The sequence below is a fragment of the Protomyctophum bolini genome, assembly GCF_963924005.1.
Source record: "Protomyctophum bolini genome assembly, chromosome: 15".
Classification (NCBI taxonomy): domain Eukaryota; kingdom Metazoa; phylum Chordata; class Actinopteri; order Myctophiformes; family Myctophidae; genus Protomyctophum; species Protomyctophum bolini.
In genome coordinates this window covers 8,299,227-8,319,269 of record NC_137876.1, presented here as the reverse complement: position 1 = coordinate 8,319,269, position 20,043 = coordinate 8,299,227, and the positions used below count along the sequence as shown (strand labels likewise).

The window sequence follows — 20,043 nt, the reverse complement described above, 5'->3', positions numbered from 1 at the left end:
GCGCAGTAATACTGATGTCATGCAGTCACATACTGTATGTCTGTTTAAGAGCATTTTACGATGTCTTCGAATGCAGCTCAGCCAACCCTAATCACGGATTGGAACTATCTGTTTCATTAAATTGCTTACATGTGTCACATTAAACCAAAACGTCTCACCTCTATGACTGATGTTTGGGGCATTTCACTGACAAAAAATAAAATTCCATAATTCTTTCTGGTAACATAAACAACTATAAATTCAGGGAAGAGTTGTGTACAGACTTGGCACATCACAGCTACACTATATAGAACGTGATGAGCACTGCAGTGCTTAGGTGCCCTTGAGCAAGGCACTGAACCCCCAGCTCAGTGGACAACAGTATAAAACTGAGGTTGTACACAATGGGCAGTTCCCAGGTTTTAATGTGATCGTGCAGGGTCTTGCTGTAAAGGAACACTAGTGCTCAGGCAGCTCAGCATCTTCCCTGCAGGTTGTACTGATTTGAATACTATATTAACCCATTCTGACCTGAGATCAGATTCGTACGAGGTTTCCACTGGACACACGCTGGTCTGATTAACCCATTCTGACCTGAGATCAGATTCTAAAAAAAAATGTCAGTCGTTCTTCGATTTTTCAAAAATAGCAGACCTACAAGCTCGTAGCGCGCCACTCGGTGGCGCGCTATGAGCTTGTAGATCTGCTATTTTTCAATAGCTAAAGCATAACATAGTGCTAACACAAAAATGGGTTCCCGGCCAGAATGGGTTAAACTGGGGACCCCCTAACCTCAAGACCTCATGGGGGTCCTTCCTTGGACCACACTTTTAGACCACACTATGTTAATGCATGTTAAAACAAAATATTTGACCAGACTGTAGGAAATGAAGAGGATGTATACTCGTCATAAATTAGGCTAGGAATCATATCACAGTGACAGTAGTGGTGGACATTATGCAAAATGATAATGACCAATAGTGAACCAATAGTACCACTATCATGTACACAAAACTCCTCAATGTTAATGTATCCATTGGTTACATCAGTAGTACAAGAGGGTTTTAACAGGGAACAGGGAACTATACCAGGACTAATAATATACTATACTGTACACTCTGACACACAGTGAATCATACACAAATAGTTTTGCACAGTTACGAGTGCATTAGGCCTGGCAAACAGCCACACAGGCACTGCATCAGTGGCCATGCTTGGCTGCCCTATACAACAAGAGGACATTAGCAATGATGACCACACTGCCGCAAAATATAACTACAGAAAAAAACATCTAAAAAATACTTCCAGTATTCCAGTAAGTCATTTTCTGTGCCCACTATTCTGGCATGGTTGTGTTTCACACACTCAAATGCTACAATAAGATGCCAACTGGGTTTAACGGACCAACATATGAATATGATTTCATCTGCGTCTTCTAATGAATGTATAAATGAAGGCATAGGCCCAAAACATCAGCCTATGAAACTCAGTCGACATCTAGTACTTAAGAGCATGTGGGATTTCTTTTCTCCTCTAATTAGCAGTATTAGCCAATTTATCCAGAACTCTCCACCTCGTTAGACATGTAACTGCTGCCAAACCACAATTGCATAACATTTATGGACTGCTCTTGGAGGTTCACTGAAGGTCTGTAACTCTCACTTATTTTCTTTAAATTCTAATTTTAAACAAATTATAATCAACTAAATCAATTAGTCTGAACCAATTAAGCCCAATTATATCGTACAACAGTGTGCCATGGAAAGAGAGAACATAATTTAGCTAATCTACAAGCTGACAATGTGTCGCATGATGCATCACGGCACATTGCAAGCTTGCAGATCTGCTACTGTATTTGGGGTATTTTGGAAAACTAGATTAAATTGATTAGTTTGGCTATTGCGCCTCTAGTTCACTGTACAGTAGGCTACTGTATGTATGTGAAGCTGTCTAGTACAGTCACACAGCTTACAATATTACAAACTATGTTGGGTATGTATGTTGGTCGTGACTAGTATCAAAACTAATGGCATTCACTCACAGATCAATCATCTTCTATTTACTGAGTACAAAAAGGAACGAAAGCTTTTCAGCTACAGGCCAGCATCGGTATAATCAAAACCAGCAGACATGACACTTTATAGAAAGGAGCTCGTTCCTGGGGGTCTGGATGTTCCGGGGAGAAAATAAGATCCCAGATATCTTTCTTACACTTATTATTATGTATCGTCCCAAGAAAGAGTCATAGCTTGTAGACTATTATGATGAAGACTGTCCACTGGCCAAAATGAAACCCTTATTACTCTGATCTCCTCAAATTGTGATTTTGTAGTGATATGTTTTGGACGATATTAGAGAATGACAAATAACATAACACTGGTGCAAGTCTTACCGGGGTTCACAAGGCAAATGAGAGAAACATCAAAAGTATCAAACACTGAACGTGGGGTAAAATAAGAATTCCTATGTGTTTTTGCAGGAAATAAGTAATTGGGCTCAGAAAACTTGGGTCCAATGGTTCACAACAACTGGGCTTAATCTACTTATCAACTTGACAGATGCTATATGCAAGGCCACATGTATCTAATCCAGTCCGTGTAATGTTCAGATATCACATGTGATTTGACAGAATACCCGCTAAAGCTAGCTGATGTTAAAACACTTATGTTCGACCTTGAACGTGGACCAACTGTCTTCCTGTGAGGCTGCACTGTTCCGGAACCGCAATGCGAGACCGAGACAATATGTGCTCTCTGGAACAGCAAGGTTTTGGGCTGACAACAGATACACACCAGTGCACATGTGCACGGCCATGCATGCACATGTGTGCACGCTGGACGCAAACAGACACGACCACATCGCACACCACGTCCCTGAAAAATAACAGATGAAACGTCTGTTTCACATTTCAGCGTGCACAGCTAATTCTGGACACTGTGTCTGTACACAGTAAAACCATCAGTATTCTTTTAACTCTGAGAGTGCACAAATGGAACCAGCGGTAGTGTGTCATATGAACCAAATCTGTACGCTCAGCCTCTCTGAGTTAAATGAACACTCCGATTTGACTGTGTATATGTACGGTACAGACTAACATCACCCCCATTGTTTAACCCATTTAGACCTGCGGGAACGATTCTGCCAAATGTCTTCTAAATCCTGACTTTTCTTGAAAAAGCAGTTTTTCTATGTCAGTCGTTCTCAAAAACACTTTTCACGATACTTCAAAAATAGCAGGCATAATAATGCTATAACACCAAAAGGGTTTCCCGCCCAAAATGGGTTAATAAACATAATGAAACAAATAGGTAAACGGTTTTACTGCCAAAGCTGTGGATGACTGTAGCTGTAACGCTCTCCAGGAGACTTGTCAAAATAAGACGTAGATAATAGTGTGTGAAGAAATTTAATGACATTGGAATTGCCAATGCTTGTTCATTTCAACGTTTAAAAAGGTGCTTGTTGATAGATCACAGACAGCATCATTCTTCAACAACAGCTGAATAATTCTAGCTAACTGTTTGGAGGTCAAAATGAGCTCAAATTAAAATAAAATCTTCAAAATATCAGTGAAGACTTATTTTTTACTGTACTACACAGCACAAATGTTTTATTCAACCAAAATTAAATTTTAACCTAAAAAAGTATCACCAAATCTGTGTGTTTGCGGGTTTATCTGCATGCCCTGCAGGGCTAATCTAGCAGAACACTGGATTGATCAGAGTGCAATTTCTTGTGTACAATGCCAGTAGGCCAAGGAAGTACCTCCACACTTTTGTTATATTCTGAAATCTTTCACTTAAATGTTATAATGGATGGAAGTGAAGGCTGCAATCTTGAAAAATACAACACAAGTATGCTTTGTTCAATATGAGCCTAGTTTGAAATATATCATCTAATTTGTTGAAAGGAAAAGGTTTAGCTGGACACCATCCAGATCTGTGCAATATGTACTTCATCATGAATTCATATTGTCAGTCATTTTCTATAATATAATAATTATTATTGTTTTCAACACTAGCTGCTGACGAAAGCAACCGACGTCACAGAAAACTAGGATACCAAGTTCTAATCTTGCAACAAAAATGTATCAAGTTTCTTATCTTGCTCTAAATTCTGTCTGCAATAGATTAAGCTATAAACTATTTCTGGACTGTTATTGGGATCAGTAAGGAATGATTGGTACTGTAAATGCAGATTCGTCAGGGAGCACTGTGTTACCGTGCCTGCTTCAGAGGTTTTCAAAGTCTGGTATCTAGGTTAGACACAGGAAAAAAATGCAGCTTGAAGCTCGATAATCTCTCTCCCAGAGGGTGTAGAAAATTGCGGTTACGCAATTTATGTGTAACCAGGTTGTTTATCAAAAACATCTGTAGGTAAACTAACAAGCAATATCGTTGGAGATAAAACACCAATACCACTGAAACAACAATGTACAAATTGAATCTACAAATGGCACACAAAAATGTTGACGCCAACAAGTGTTCTTATCTTGTCCGTCATGACTTTTTGATCATTATTCACACACGTCTGATTGGTGGTGTAACTTCAGCACAAAGAAAACAATCAAATGTATATTAATTTATATAACGTTCACTTCACATCGTTCAGTGTTAATTTGGAAGCATAGCATTCCACAATTTGTTTCCGTCTTTTGTCATTTTTGTTTTCTGAAGATTCAAAAGAACACTAGTGGCAAAATATCTATTATATTATTTAAGGGAAAAGGCTGACATTTAACAACACATCAATCATATTCACTACACACTTTTAAAACATGTAACCTGGAACAAATGTTATGCTGAGGAGGTTCTTTCTCACACCACAGCTCACAACATGCACAAACACACATCTGTTCTCATTAAGGTCTCACAGGTCTGTCCAAAAGACACAGATTACCACTAAAACAATATAACACCCGCCTTAAATTAGGTCCCAAGGCCACACACTGCTACAGCCACACACAGTAAAAGCCTCAGTGTTCATTTAACTCAGAGAGAGTGTGCAAATATGACCAAGTGGAACCCAAGTGTTAGTCACATTTCAACACTGTGTTGTTTATGTTTTCACAATTGTATTGGTAACCACAGTACTGGTCCTTCAGCATACCTGCACGACTCCACCACCACAATTACAAAAAAAGAAATGTTAGGACAGATAAAATTGCAAAACATTTTGGAACTCATTATGGTTGCGTACACCCTTCGTAAATTACTGGTAATAATTCAAGGAAAGCTGGGTTTTGCTTTGGCTTCAATTACAGCAATGTATACAATGTGTACAGTAGGCTATTACTTTCAAATAACTACTTAACCATCGACCATCGAGTGTTGTTAGACATGTAATACATTTCTATTTTAACCCATTTAGGCCTGACCTCAAAATAAAAATAAAATCCTCTAAATCCTCCAGTTTTCTGAAATAAATATTTTCACGATTTTTCAAAAATAGCAGACCTACAAGCTCGTAGCACGCCACTCGGTGGTGAATGGTAGAGATCAGGGCTGGAGCCAGGCTACCAGGGACCCCCATAAGAGAAGATTTTTTACGGCTCTAGCAATGATTCTCAACTCGTTTAATGTCAAGGGCCCCCAGTTTGACATGCATATTAGTCTACAGACCCCCATTTAATGGCATTTCTATCTCTAAGACCCCAATTTATATTGTAAAATCAATGTTAATTTAACTCTGAGAGTGTACAAATTGAACCAAATGGACCCTAACGGGTCAGAGTTACAGACCCATAAGGGTCCATTTGGAAGGGCCCCCTGGAACTCCCTCACATTAGCCCTTCGCCAAGTCCCTAACAAACCTGTCCCGTCCAATAGGCACGTTAGCAGCGAGGAGAGGAGACAGGGCAAGCTGTCCTCCCCCATAGAGATGCATCATGCATGTTAAAATATAAATAATCAATCATTTCAGTAGCAAGAGCATAAAAATGTCTTCTCAGTCTAGTCAACCAGGCTTGCAGTAGGCTATGCACTGGACAATTTGCATGACATTATTTAAATAAACTATAGAAATATGAGAGGGAGGAATCAACTTTCAGCGAACCACCTGACAGGAGTTTTCATGTTGCACGGTAAGACTACGGTCATTAGTATTATTGCCATAACCATAGCAACAGTTGCTAAACTATTTGGATTCATCATTGGCAGTGGACAATTGCTTTTTGGGGTTCGGATTTAGCAAAGGGCTAATTGACCTTCGCTCTGACATGCACCATTCAGCACCGTGGGCAGCATAAGGGTCAGAGAGGAGAGGATGGGGATTTGAAAGGAAACCTTTCTTCTTTTTCAATCAATCATTGAGCCAAGGACTGTTCCAGTTAATAATGCCTATTTCAGTTGAAACAAATGTAACATTGCTAGATACTAGGGCTTTCTGTCTTAACAAGTAATTTGATTGATTGGAACGACTCCATTCATATACAGAATCACACAAGCAGGCAGACGGGATCAAGTTCAAATGCAACGAATACATAGAAAATCAAAGATTAAGAAGCCAACTAATACCTTAAAAACCACAAAACACCAGCCTAGAAGAAATAAATGTAAGCATAAGAAACTGCAATTTATGTCACATAACATCTTTATTTTAATTTTCCTTCGACTCAACCTGAACTGAAACTGTTTGGCACTAATGGGCTTTCAAAAATGATGTATTTTAAGGATGGACAGTTGGACACAAATTGGAGGAAGATCAATCAAACGCACAATTGTTCGATTTAGAGCTGGGACTCGATTAAAAAAAAATCTAATTATTCAGAGGCTTTGTATCGCATTTTAATCGCATATCAATATTTAACCCGAGAACAGTGAGAAACCTTTTTTTCAAATGTTTTTGGTATCCCAGTGAATACGGGATTCCACTCATTTTCAACATTTTACTGTCATTAAAGGAGAATTCCATACTAAAAGGCTTTCTTACCTTTCTTTGTAGTTGTTACGTCCCCATCAAAGAGGTCCAGGTGTTATTTTGTGCAAAAGCTCCTTATTGGCTATTTCCCCTACCATAAGCCCTAAATGAATTGCATTGAATTGAATGGGAATTGAATGGGGCTATGGGGTGTTGTGCTAATTTGCTTATTTCCATCGCTCAAAATTATAATTTCTTTTGGGTCAAGGATGTTTTATCCTTTATACCATTGGAGAAGCTCAGATACAACAGGTTCAAATCTCGCCAGAAATTTGTAAAGGCTTGGTCCCCTTTCCTTGAATTCACCCTTTCACTGTCCTCCGACTCACTGTCCTTTGATGATGTGTCCTAAGTGTTTTTCCTACATGTAATTTGGTTCACTGTGTAGCCCCTTAATCTAGTAAAAGGCAAATTTTATTTTATTGTATTTACTTCATTTATTATTTATATCCTTTAATACCCTTTAGGTTTTTTTTGTGTGTTGTTGTTGTTTTGCTTTGTGATGGAACCGGGGAGGGTGGGGTATATGTGGGGTTGTTTGTCTACAAAAATTGAAAATCTTATAAATAAAGTTATAAAAAAATATATATATATATAATTTCTTTGTATATATCCTCTCTTCATAATGTAAATAATATCCCAAGCGGCACACTTTACTACTTCTTTCGATGGAAATAATATATATATATATATAGCATAACACCCCATAGCCCCATTCAATGCAATGCAATTCATTGAGGGCTTATGGTAGGGAAAATAGCCAATAAGGAGTTTTTGCACAAAAAAACACCTGGACCTCTTTGGTGGGGACGTAACAACTACAAAGAAAGGTAAGAAACATAAGAAAGCATTCTAGCATGGAATTCTCCTTTAATATACCTTAGAGTTGTTGTGTGGATATAATAAGAAAGTCCCCCCATTCTGTGTTGCCTAGAACTGGAGGTCTGAAAAAAGATCAGTAACATTATGAAGTACATCTCAGTGACATCACAAAAATGTACTTCATAATGTTACAGTTTTTTTCAGACCTCCAGTTCTATATAGGCAACACAGAATGGGGGGACTTTTTATTATTTCCAGTGCACACAACTCCATAGAAAAATGCGTTTTATCCCAACAGTGATATATAGGCATATATAGTCAGCAAGTGCCTATATAAAGTGTCTTCAGTGTGTATATGAATACTCAAATGTGCTTCACATGGCTGGGCATGAGAAAACAAATAAAAACCACTCTATTATGGGGGAAACAAAAAGGTGCGATTAATTTATCTGTAGTTAATCGCGATACATTTTTCTGTAGTTAATTAATCTCGATTAACGTGTTAAAGTCCCGGCCCTAGTTCCATTGCAATTTAAGGAGGAGCAGTGCAGTCACTCAAGACAAACCAAAATGTAAAAGTTCCTGAATGATCGATCGGTTGCACAGAAAAGTACAGTTTGTTACAAGGTAATTGTAACAAAGATTTTAAGATTTTAAACCCAAGAAAGCCTACCCTATGTTTCCATTGGTGGGGTTCTTTGTACTCAATTCATCAAAGAATTAATGTCCAAACCCCCTGGGGTGTTATTTGTTTGTCAAAGATTTGTATAACGCGGCTGGATATTGACCAGCGAGCCAAGATATGGTAGTGGCCATACATTGTCACACCCAATTGACACCAGAGAGGTGCCAGAAAGTCATTACCATCTGTATCAGACCCTGCTTGTTTATATTCAGAGCACTAGGATAACACTAGGATATTAAACCACTTTAGGATCATAAATAACACAACACTGAGGAAAACTCCAAACTAAGTCAACTGGAAAACAAAATGTAGCTATTTAAAATGTGTCTTTTTCTTACTTGACACCATTCTTCCTTTGTTATCAAGCCATAATGACCATAATGTTAATTTAAGGGGCAACACGGGGACCTGTAAAACGTCAAGATATACAAATGCATGAAGAAGACTATTATTCTCTGGCTGACATATAGTTCAGTACTGTAGCGTTCTACTACTATGTATTTTTCATGCTCCATCAAAAACAATGGTCAGACTGTCAACCATCACTCAATAAATAAGGCCTGTCTAGTGGACACAGACCCTGTTGTCCATCTAAATGTATATTACTCCAAGTGAGGAGCTGACGTAGGATTTATCATCTCTTCTGATCCACAAGGTGAGAGCTACAAACAGTCAACGAGTGATCTATTGTACAAATCGACTATCTCCTTTGAGGTGTACTCAGCCAAGGATATGGAGGTATTAAGAGGCAGGGAGCTCTTCCCAGGTCTCGATGTCGAGGTAGAGTAGGGGAAGATGTTCATTGCTTCATTCGTGACAGAGCATCTGTTATACCGTGCTTCTCGTGAGGACCAGCCTACAGCCAGGCATGTCTGAGACCAAATATGTGGCTGGTTGTTGTGGCCATAAAACGGTCCATCTCCCCCCCTGACACCCTTCTGAAGGCCCATTCATGTGCACTGAATCAGGCTTTTGGCATTTCCAAAAGAATTAAGTCCCATAACTCAATTTATAATTTAATTGGTTGCAGCTCGGCTGAAATTAGATACCGTAAGCAAGCCCTCGATCGCCCCTGTCCCTTGGTTTTTGCTTTTGAAAAAAAGGTGGACCTACAGCTTTTTTTTTGTCTGTTTTCATCGTTTCTGTCCTATCGGTCATATCAAAAGGCAATATTAACCTAAGGCTAAGGTGACTAAGTGCAATGTACCACACATAATAAATTACCTTTAGCATACACTACAGTGAGGGGTTATATTGACTAAGGACTTAAGAGTGATGATTGAGATGAATTACTTAATTAATTTACTGTATAATATGTCAATCTGATTTGTCATTGTGTGGACTCCTGCTGTAGGCCCTATCCCAGAACAGTGTCTTATACAGTATATATGAATATAATAGGACGGAGTATGGTTAGCTACAGTGTTGACTCAGGCAATGGCATGCAGTGTCTTGCTCAAGGGCATGCGATTAGCCCATTCTGACCTGAGATCAGATTCATACGAGGTTTCCACTGGACACACACTGGTCTGATTAACCCATTCTGACCTGAGATCAGATTCTAAAAATGTCAGTCGTTCTTCGATTTTTTCAAAAATAGCAGACCTACAAGCTCGTAGCGCGCCACTCGGTGGCGCGCTACGAGCTTGTAGATCTGCTATTTTTCAATAGCTAAAGCATAACATGATGCTAACACCAAAATGGGTGCCCGGTCAGAATGGGTTAATATGGTGGACATAAACGATACCAGTTGGCTATTGCTAAACTGTACCAGCTGTGCTTTGGCCTACATGTCATAGCTCAAAAATTATATACCCTTTGTGTGCTGTGGACTGATTTGAGATTGGCTATGTAACCTCAAAGTCTTTAACCATCCGCGTTCAAGCATCATGCAGCTACAGTCTCTTCTACTAACTCGTTAAATTGTATGAAACTATAAATTCCATTTCATACATTTGAGGATTAACAAAGAGTTACTTGGTTAATGCAGCACATACTTTATTATGTGCTGTGTGACTTATTTGATAGAAGTGCAGTTTAAGTCCAAGAGTCACAGAGGGTTATGAACAGTGTTGCACCAATTAAGCCAGGATTTTCTTTGTACTTAAGATGAACCTCTATTGACCCCTCTGGTCCATAGCTCTAATGCCTTCATTAGAGCTATAGAACTACAGACCAGCCTCTTGTCTGTAGCGTAAATATAAAAAAGAAATTACCTACTCACCAAAACTAAGGAAAGTATAGGCTTTCTAATTACACTAACCGCCTTTGTATTGGTGAGTAGGTAAAACGTTTTTTATATTTACACTACAGTTGAGAGGCTATAGTCTGCATTTCATGTGAGGGCTAGAAGCAAAGAGTGGCAGAGCCTGAATGCAACGGCAGCAAAGGTATAGGGCATTAGGGCTATGGACCAGAGCTACCCCCCCCCCCCCCCCCCACCACCATGGGTAAATTCAGGTTTCCATTGTTATACAGTAACATAAGGCATATTTGCAACTCAGCAGCCAACTATGATTCTATTCTATCAGGCATTACCAATAGCAACAGGTAAAGCAAAGCATCAATTAGATGACAGATAGCTCTTGCATCCAGCACAGATTTGTGCAAAGTGCAGTGTAATTGTAATTTCTGGTTTACAACTGATGCGTTTTTTTTTTTTTTTCATGCATATCGGCCTCATTGTGTAAGTGCCAAATTAACTTGTGCCCATCTGTTCTGTATGGCGTGTTGGTCTTACAACGAGTGTAGACAGCTGCATTGCTGGTGCATTGCTATCTTAGAAAGGTCAGAAAGTGCAAAGTGATAGAGCAGCTTTGATCTGGTCTAAAGTCTATAGTGCAGTTCCCCAGCGCAGTATTTCTGTGCTATTTAAAGAGTGCATTAGATAGCCGATTGAATTATAGTATAGGCGGGTTCACAACATCCAAATCCATCTGAGTTCAACACAATGCTCACATTCAGCTGCTACAGTTCGTCTTTGAAGAAGACTGTAACTAAAAAGGATGAGCATGTGATCACCAGGTTGATATGCCAAGATATCATCTTGGCATGTCACGGTCATTGAGGCGCCGCGGTCCACCTCCTGTTTCCACTAGCATTATTTGGTAAGTGTGGAGCTTTTAATTATATGACTATCTTCTGCTCACATAGAGGGTCCTCACATGATGCCACATTCTACAACAAGACCGCCAAGAGCTTTCTGACAGGCTTGCATCACCAGGTTTAGTAACTCTAAACCTGGTACAAGGTAATATCCTGAGGCTACACTAGGAATGCACAGCACTGAACAGCATACTGTAGGCTGATCATCATCTCATACAATATGAACTATGCAAGCCCAAAACTGAGCCTCCTTAAAAAGCTTGGAGTTGACAACCATGGCTGTTGGAATCTACATATACAGCTCAAATGTTTTAACTTTAATTTCTGAACAGTTTCCACCTTGTTTCCTTTGTATAACCCCTTCCTTTTGCGCTGAACCAGCCTGCCACAAGGCTGTCCTGATTACACAGGCTTCCACACAGGATAATGTTTCTGTGTATGCACTGTATGACTGCAGTACGTATGTATATATCATGCAAGTTTCAAGTAGAGGTTGAGTATTGAGTCTAATGTTAAACTGTCATGCCATTGTCCCACTAGTCATACTATACTGTAGATACGGTAGATTATACCGTCATCAATCAAAACAGGAAGGAGCGGCACAACTCTGCACCTTTTGCCACAAGAAAGAAGCCATAGGAAAACAATGGTTTTAGCTGGTGACGTGTTTCTAGCGACCCATCTCATGTGTGATTATTCTGCAGATGTCAGCCCTAGAGAAGCCTTCCCACGCATCCTTGACATTTGGAGGGCCCTAGGAGGCTAGGATACAAAGGTGAGGAGAACGAATCAATGAGCGCATGCATGGAATCCATAGTCCATAGAGCGCTGCCTGTTATTCTGTTTTTATTTCCTGCCCGTAAAACTCAGGAAATGAGTTTTCTTTCATGATATGTCCTTTACAGTAACTGAAAGTAGTCTACACTGTGATACATCGTTCCATTTGACCTAATGAAAACAGCTATGAAATATCGATCCACTGGCACCATCTGTGGTACGATGTTATGTTGCTGCAATCTTGCGATGACCTTCATTCTACAGAATGTTTGTTTTGGGGGGGTTTGATCACTTTAAATGACTAATTACGCATTGAGATGAGAATTCCAATTAAAAAAAAACATTACTGTGTAGATTGATACCCCATCTGTGTACTTTTAGCTGCCATTGGGGGAAAAAGGTGTCTTAAGGGATTTAACTTACAAGCCTGTCTTGTGTTGCCAGTAGTGCTGTTCTATTGCATCAAAGCAGGAGAAAATGCCACACACATGGTAAAAGGAGTTGATTGGTTGTACACAACCTCAAATCTGTCTCGTTTCATATGGTGTAAGTGTGCTATACATTACCTGGAATACATTACATTATGTTTGAGGGAGAGAACAAATCAAGCCCTGGGCGAGGGGACTATTTAGCTTTGAATGGATACTATATGGATCACTGTCAAATGCGGTGCTCTCCATTATACTGTGAGTACATGCACAGCTTTATGTCTGTGTGTAAAAGACGTTCTGTCATGGAATTGGATGATACTGTAGCTTGATGAAACCGTCAGCTCCTCATTTCTCATTTTTAACACAACCTCATGCCTTCACGCATACGAGATCAAGAGCTGAAAGTAATAAATCCACTTTAAACCATGTTGGACTGGTCTCAGAAGTTGACGGGTCAGATATATGCATGCCACAGCATGATCATCTGTCAGTCAAGCTGCAGGGCCGCAGAGCTTTGATCTGCAACGTCTCTCTGATCATCGACTTGGGGCGGAACATTCTACCACCTACAGTACACACCCGAGGACGTCACCTCAGTACAAAGTCCAGCATCTGTGCTGAATCACAAACAAGAGGAGAACAACAGCGACAGATGGGACGGATTTATGGCCATAAGTGCATATGGAAATACTGTAGCACTATCACAAAATCTATACTATATCGTTGCTGTCGGGCAGAAAACCGTTCATCTCCGTATTTTTCGTAAATTAATGCCACACTTGATCATACTACAGTGTCACACAAAACAGTCAAAAGTAGCAGATCCGCAAGCTCGAATCACTGAGGATTTTACTGTATACATAATACTGATAGTGAGACCTCACACGCAGCATTGAAAACCGTATAGAAGTCAGAGGTTTGCACCCCATGCAAAGTAATTTGCTGTCATGTTATATGAACAAGACAAACACTTTTAGCTGCTACTGTACTTGCCGTCTTGGGTACACTACTGTAAACAGGTGCATAATAGCCATTCTGAATTGCGTGTTGCATTTGAGGTCAGGACCCAGGACTAATCTACTTACCCCCTTCAACCAACCTCTTCTGTTTGAAATGAGGGTTCAAACTACATTCAAGAACTTGGTTCACTTCCAAGAAAAACATTTAAGCAGTTCACGGTAGCAGCCGCCGTTTGATCCCGGAGTGACTCCGATGCCTAAATACAGCCAGCAGAATTAAATTGGTCTAAATCACTGCTACAAGTTTAACAGAATGTATAAACATTGGATGGAGCTGCATGTGTTTATCCAGATATATTTCCCTCATTCCCTGCATCACCTCCAAGGTCCACACCAAATGAAATATAATCTCTGACCTGATGAACTGATGCTCTGAATTAGCTTTAGTCCAGTATTACATGACTGTGTATACTGAATGCTGTTATGGTACGTTCAAAAACTGTTGATGTAGTCAGGCACCCCTTTTCACGCAGATACTGTAGAAACACTGTGAGGTGCTAAAAGGGGTGAGCCAAAGAAGTTGAACAAATCAAAGCAAATCTAATCAAAGCCTTGAGCAGAAATGGCGGAGGGCTGTGCCTTTCTAAGACTGGTGAAGCAAAGATGTAGGAAGGCCAGAAAAAATACAAAATAAGTAAATGACTGGCTCATTACATAGTAGAACAATAAAAAATAAGTATTTTCTTGTTTTGTAAATGAGCCATGGTGTGTACTATGAATGAGCCATTTACGTTTAAGATCTTTTTTGAGTGGTGCAGCCACTCCAATGCACAGCAATGTGTGTCCCTGGCTGGCTGGCTGTGTCTGTCTCTGGGTCTGTCCGTCTGAGCACGGAAATAGCGTTATAGCGTTGCGCAGACTAACACACACACACACACACACACACACACACACACACACACAGACCAGGGAGGAAGGCTTGTACAGTACAGTATTACAGCACGAGTACAGTACAGCACCACTCAGACGGGTCTGATTTTTTTGTAGTATGTTATATTTGTTGTTTTTTTCTTTCATTTGAAGAGCAAATATTTAAGCCTTTTTTGATAGTGCCAAGAATAGAACAATGACACACAGCAAATTGTTCGACCAGCCAGGAATCGAACTGGAGACTTACTGATAAAGGGTATTTTGCACTCATGTGCTATGTTGTGCCTAACAACTTGGCTATCAGGATGCCTTGGAATGTTGCCCATATTGACCTCTTTACTGTACATCTTGAGTGCACAGCTCGGTCATTTAATAAGCAGGTTTAGAGTCTGTATTTGGGCCTGGCAACATCTTACAACAATTCAATCATACTAAAAGCGCGCGCACACACACACACACACACACACACACACACACACACACACACACACACACACACACACACACACACACACACACACACACACACACACACACACACACACACACACACACGATTCTGCGATAATATTGGCATGCGACACCTATATGATGAAGTATAAATCAGGCTTAAGGGAGGAACTGCATACTGTTACACACAATGATAATTCACATTAAAACAATGTTTAATTTAGTTGTTATTGTTATTAATATCCCTACTGGATCACCTGCCAGTGAGGAGCCCACACTGGAAGGATGCAGATCGAGCCTCCATCCTACTCCTCCAGGTTAAACATTTCCCAGTGATGGGCACTGCCCCAGAACATAATACATGTAATGACAACAATCACCTCTCCCGAACACAGCCAACTGTGTTTGTACAGTTTAATGTACATGCTTATAGTCATAGCTCTTGCTCGCCTTTTTGCTTTGTTTTCCTTTTGTTTTGTTTGTTTTTGAGGGGCGCTAATCTGGCTTTTGAAATGATGTCATATGGCAGCCAAGTCTGTGGACTTTTAATGTTTGTTTACAGCACTGAAAAAACATCGCCAGGCTTCAAATGTGACTTTTGAACTTTTGGTCAACTACGGTTAATTGTTTTTAAATGTGCTATATAAATAAAGTTTGATTGATTGATTGATTTAATAAATACAGTATGAATTGTATTACACTTGCATTGAATTGCAGTGCACTTATAGCCAGCAGGTCAAAATTACTAGGAGACTTATAATGAACCCGTTTCTGAAAATGTACATACAGGATGAAAAAATGAACCACTAGAGGGAGCAACCAGCTACAAATGTGTGCAAGAAGAGAAAATTCTACTACTACTACTGTAGTGCATCAGTAAAGTTGATATATTTTTTAACAGAACTATTTATTTTCACAATAGCCTGGACAAAAGCATTGCCTTTCTTTGATTTATTTGCACTAGAATTGCAAACATGTGCCACCAGAAGGAAGGCTGCTGTGCTGTCAACAATATTGCTCCGAAACAGAAGCATGGAATTTAAACACATTTAGGGAATCCATCCGTGCATGCTTTGAATCCCAAATGTCCTGCCTGAGATGAAGTAATGCATACCATATGAATACTTAAAGCCTGAGAGCAGTCAGAATGATACTAGATTATGGTGATGAATCCATGAGGGAGTTCTTCATCATCATCATTTCCATGTACAGATGTTCAATGTCTCTGTGGTTTAATAAAGTAGCCCCTATACCCAATGCATCATGCATAGCGTAAATTAAGCTAAAGAGCATGCTCCATATCCATTTATATGACATACCAGAAATTTCCTTTTTTCTTCATCCAAGAATACATATTATGGAACTAATAGAAAAACAAAAGCAACAGTATACTGTAGTGTATAACAGCTTGTGGTACAAAGTGGATTAATAAGTGCCATTAAGAATTTGTTAAAATTACATTTCCCCTCTCATGGGACTTTGAAGCACATACAGAATTCTGGCATGCAATTCTTTTCATGGTCAGCTAGCCAACTAAACATTCCATGTGCCAATAATGGGAGGTAGATAGACTAAATTCTAAATCATTACAGTTTAGAATTACAAGGACTTTCTGAATATGCTTGTATTTTCTCTCATTATTGAGCTATTTTATTTAAATCATATGACATGTTTGGTTAATATTCTGTTTAAATTCCAAGTCTTATCATTCGTTTTATTTTATGGAGATGCACTGAGCAATCAAAAAGGCCTATTTTCCTCTGTCTATACAGTATGTCTTAATTAAAGCAAGCAAAAGTATTCAGTCTAGGCTATAAGTTAATGCGGGATATGGGTTCAAATGAATTTGCTGTGTGGCACCATCAGTCGCACCATTTTCTATGCACTGAAACTGCACGGCTGGCTGTTAATTACTTAATTGGAGAACACGGTCGTTCAGCATTCCGAGTAAATTGATTTAGAATACTTCAATGGAAAATAGGGGGCGGGGGTGTGAAATTAAGACAAAACTTTTTTTTAGTGAAGTTGAACATTTGGTCTCTTGGGGGAAATGAAGCAAAAAAAATTCACAAGTCGTAAATAGAATAATGTGAATTAAATAATTGCTACTTACATAATAAAAAGATGGTCGCGAAATTAATACTTTTGTGCCTTTTTACATTATCCATGGCTCCTTTCGGAAGAATCCTGACCAGAAGTGTCCGTGAATATTTTTGCCACCTTTACGTCTTCATGAATTATGTTCAGTAGAGAAGTACAGACGAATGAACAGCCAACAGTCCCACACGCGTCTCCCGTCGATGTAAGCTACTTAATCTTTCACTTGCGCACTCAAACACACTGCTGCTGTAACGCATTCCGCTGATGCTGATGCTGCAACCTCAGGACAACTGACTACAAAACTCTGTCTCTCTCCTCTCTTTCTCTCTCCCTCCCCTCTCTCCCCCCTCTCTCTCTCTCTCTCTCTCTCTCTCGGCCCCCAGAGAGCTCTCTCTCTCGGCTACATGCAGGCACTTGGTCCTAAAGACATTCATTTTCTCTCATAGATTATAACCTCACTTTAGGAATATATATTTTTTTGTCCAACATGTTCGCTATGGTATTTCTCTGCCCCTCCCTGTACAAGTTCTACACAACACAAACAACACAAGCCTTACCTACACAAAGCTAGCTACTTGTGTAAAGAAAAGAAAAAGACCAAATTATAAACAAAATCACACCAATGCGAAGTGAGGGGCGCTATATACATCATACATCATCTTATGAACAACTGAATTGATGTAAATGGTTATCCGATATGCTCGACGTGAAATTCTCCATTCAAATTGTCAATGGGAATTTAATGTTTGTGCAGGACGAAAATAGCCGCTTTGCTCAGACACAACTTCTCCATTCATTGTCAATGGGAATTTTGTGTAAGACGAAAATCTACACTAATAACTGAATCAAACGGCCTGCTGACTGCTCTACCATAATGTGTTAAACAAGTGCAATATTAGTTGAGTGTGATATGATCTACAAAGTTGATCCCATTGGAGCAGTTGCCAAATGTCCCAACCCCAAACATTTAGAAAAAAACAACAAAACAATAGCCCCAAAACATCTTCAACATCCATGTGCATGCCATGTGTTCTTAGCCGATGCTTTCCTTCCTTTGATGAGCTGAGATCAAAGCAGCTATACCGTACCAGCCTCACACTAATGATGAGAAAAACAGAGTCAGCCTACTGTAGCCTTCTGTAAAAGGTGTTGCATCGACCGTCCCTATTGGGCATCTGGGCATATGTCATAAATGACATAATGCCCAGAATAGAAATAACAAGAAATAAGCTACTTTAGGTCAAATTGCATAGGCTTACAAATAAGAGCATGCCCCCAAGAAGGGAATAGAATATAACGAAACCATATACAGCATCACTGTCCTGAGGTGAAAATTCAGCAGAAAATATATAGCCGCTCAACAAGCTCCCCTTGGGGGACTCCGGTTACCAAAGTATAGGCTTGAAGTAGTTAAAGGAACATAATCAGGGCCAGATTAGCCCTTTGTTTACAAGGTAGTGCCCACTGGGACTGAATTATGTCCGTGGGGTGAGCGGTACTTCCGGTGCATTTATGCATTTATTATACCACAAAAGGCTAATGAGCCAAAGTCCCCTCACCTGTGCAATTTCCAGCCTCTGCCTCAGCCATTTGATTGCCATGGCAACCCCACACCTGCAAATTGATTACTTAACCACTCCACTTTCCACAGTCAGTTTGCACTCTTCAGACAGACTGGCAGATACAGAGATCTCCATGTGGGACACAGACAGATAGTTAAAACGGGTTGACAACGGGTATTATTAGGTTCCCAAGTTGCATCGTTCTCAAGTAGGCCGGTACAAGCTCACAATGTTGGCTAAACTCATCATCACACATCAAATAAGTAATGGTGACTTTTCTAATCGATCTTTGCTTTTCAATGCATTGAAACAAAAATCACACCCGTGTGAAGTGAGGGGCGCTCTTCATACATCATACATCACCCCTTTATTTCCGGGTCCTCACCTTCGGCTTCGTCATCAATGTTTGAATTGTCCATTAATTGTCAATGGCATTTTAATGTTTGTGAAGTTTGTGCACACACACCAAAAGCTGGACATAGGAGGGGCTCAGAAAAACCTCAGAAAAACTATGCCCAAACCTAAACTTATTTCTAACCTCAGAAAAACAAATACAAGAACACGAGAACCGCTGGAGGCAAGAGGTCTGTGGTAGAAATGGGGGCGAGTGTGTTTTGGGGCGAATGTTCCTGTTACCGAGTCAAAGCTAAACATGCCAGACCTCCAGTATGACCCTTTAATGTCCGTTAGATTAGAACATCTCCTTCCAGGGCGTGCCGGTAGATAACCGGAGTGTTGACCACATAATTAAATGAACGGCAGGCTGTATACATTCACACCAATGTCCATGATGACATTAATTGGATGTGACCTTACGGTATGTGGCCTAACAGACAGCAGTACACTATGTCCTCCACTCCACCCATCTCACAATGTCACAACTGACATAATCATAACTAAATGAGTCGCAAAATAAATACACATAAATGACAAAGCAACGGGAAAAAATGAACACCCTGTCGGTATAGTAAGTAGCCTTGCCGAGCCATGAGGCCCATAGGGCAGGAGCCTATCTCCTGTTTCTGTAGTGTGAGGCAGCTTGATGTACAGTGCAAGTACACCCCCTGGACATGACGCTAGTATGTCGCAGGGACTTACCCCCAATCCAACCCTTGATGCTGAGTGTCAAGCAGGGAGGCACTGGGTCCCATTTTTAGAGTCTTTGGTATGACCCGGGCAGGGATTGAACCCCGACCTCCCAGTCGCAGGGCGGACACTCTAACCACAAGGCCACTGAGCTGTCGGTATACTGAAAAATAATCCTTTATTTGTGTGTGCAGTGGCGTAAATATCGGCGGTGCAACCAGTGCGCTGCACCGGGGCCC

The 20,043-nt window shown here is 40.1% G+C and overlaps 1 protein-coding gene across 2 annotated transcripts in view; it reads right to left on the bottom strand.

The window, feature by feature from the left end:
* ltk (leukocyte receptor tyrosine kinase) overlaps positions 1-17,435 on the bottom strand; it is an 88,335-nt gene extending 70,900 nt beyond the window's left edge. For both annotated transcript variants that reach the window (XM_080784687.1, XM_080784688.1), the window contains exon 1: positions 17,170-17,435. In XM_080784687.1, the coding sequence (XP_080640813.1) occupies positions 17,170-17,224 (55 nt within the window). In that variant the 5' untranslated portion in view covers positions 17,225-17,435. The remainder of the gene's footprint in view (positions 1-17,169) is intronic.
* Positions 17,436-20,043: the final 2,608 nt, after the last annotated feature.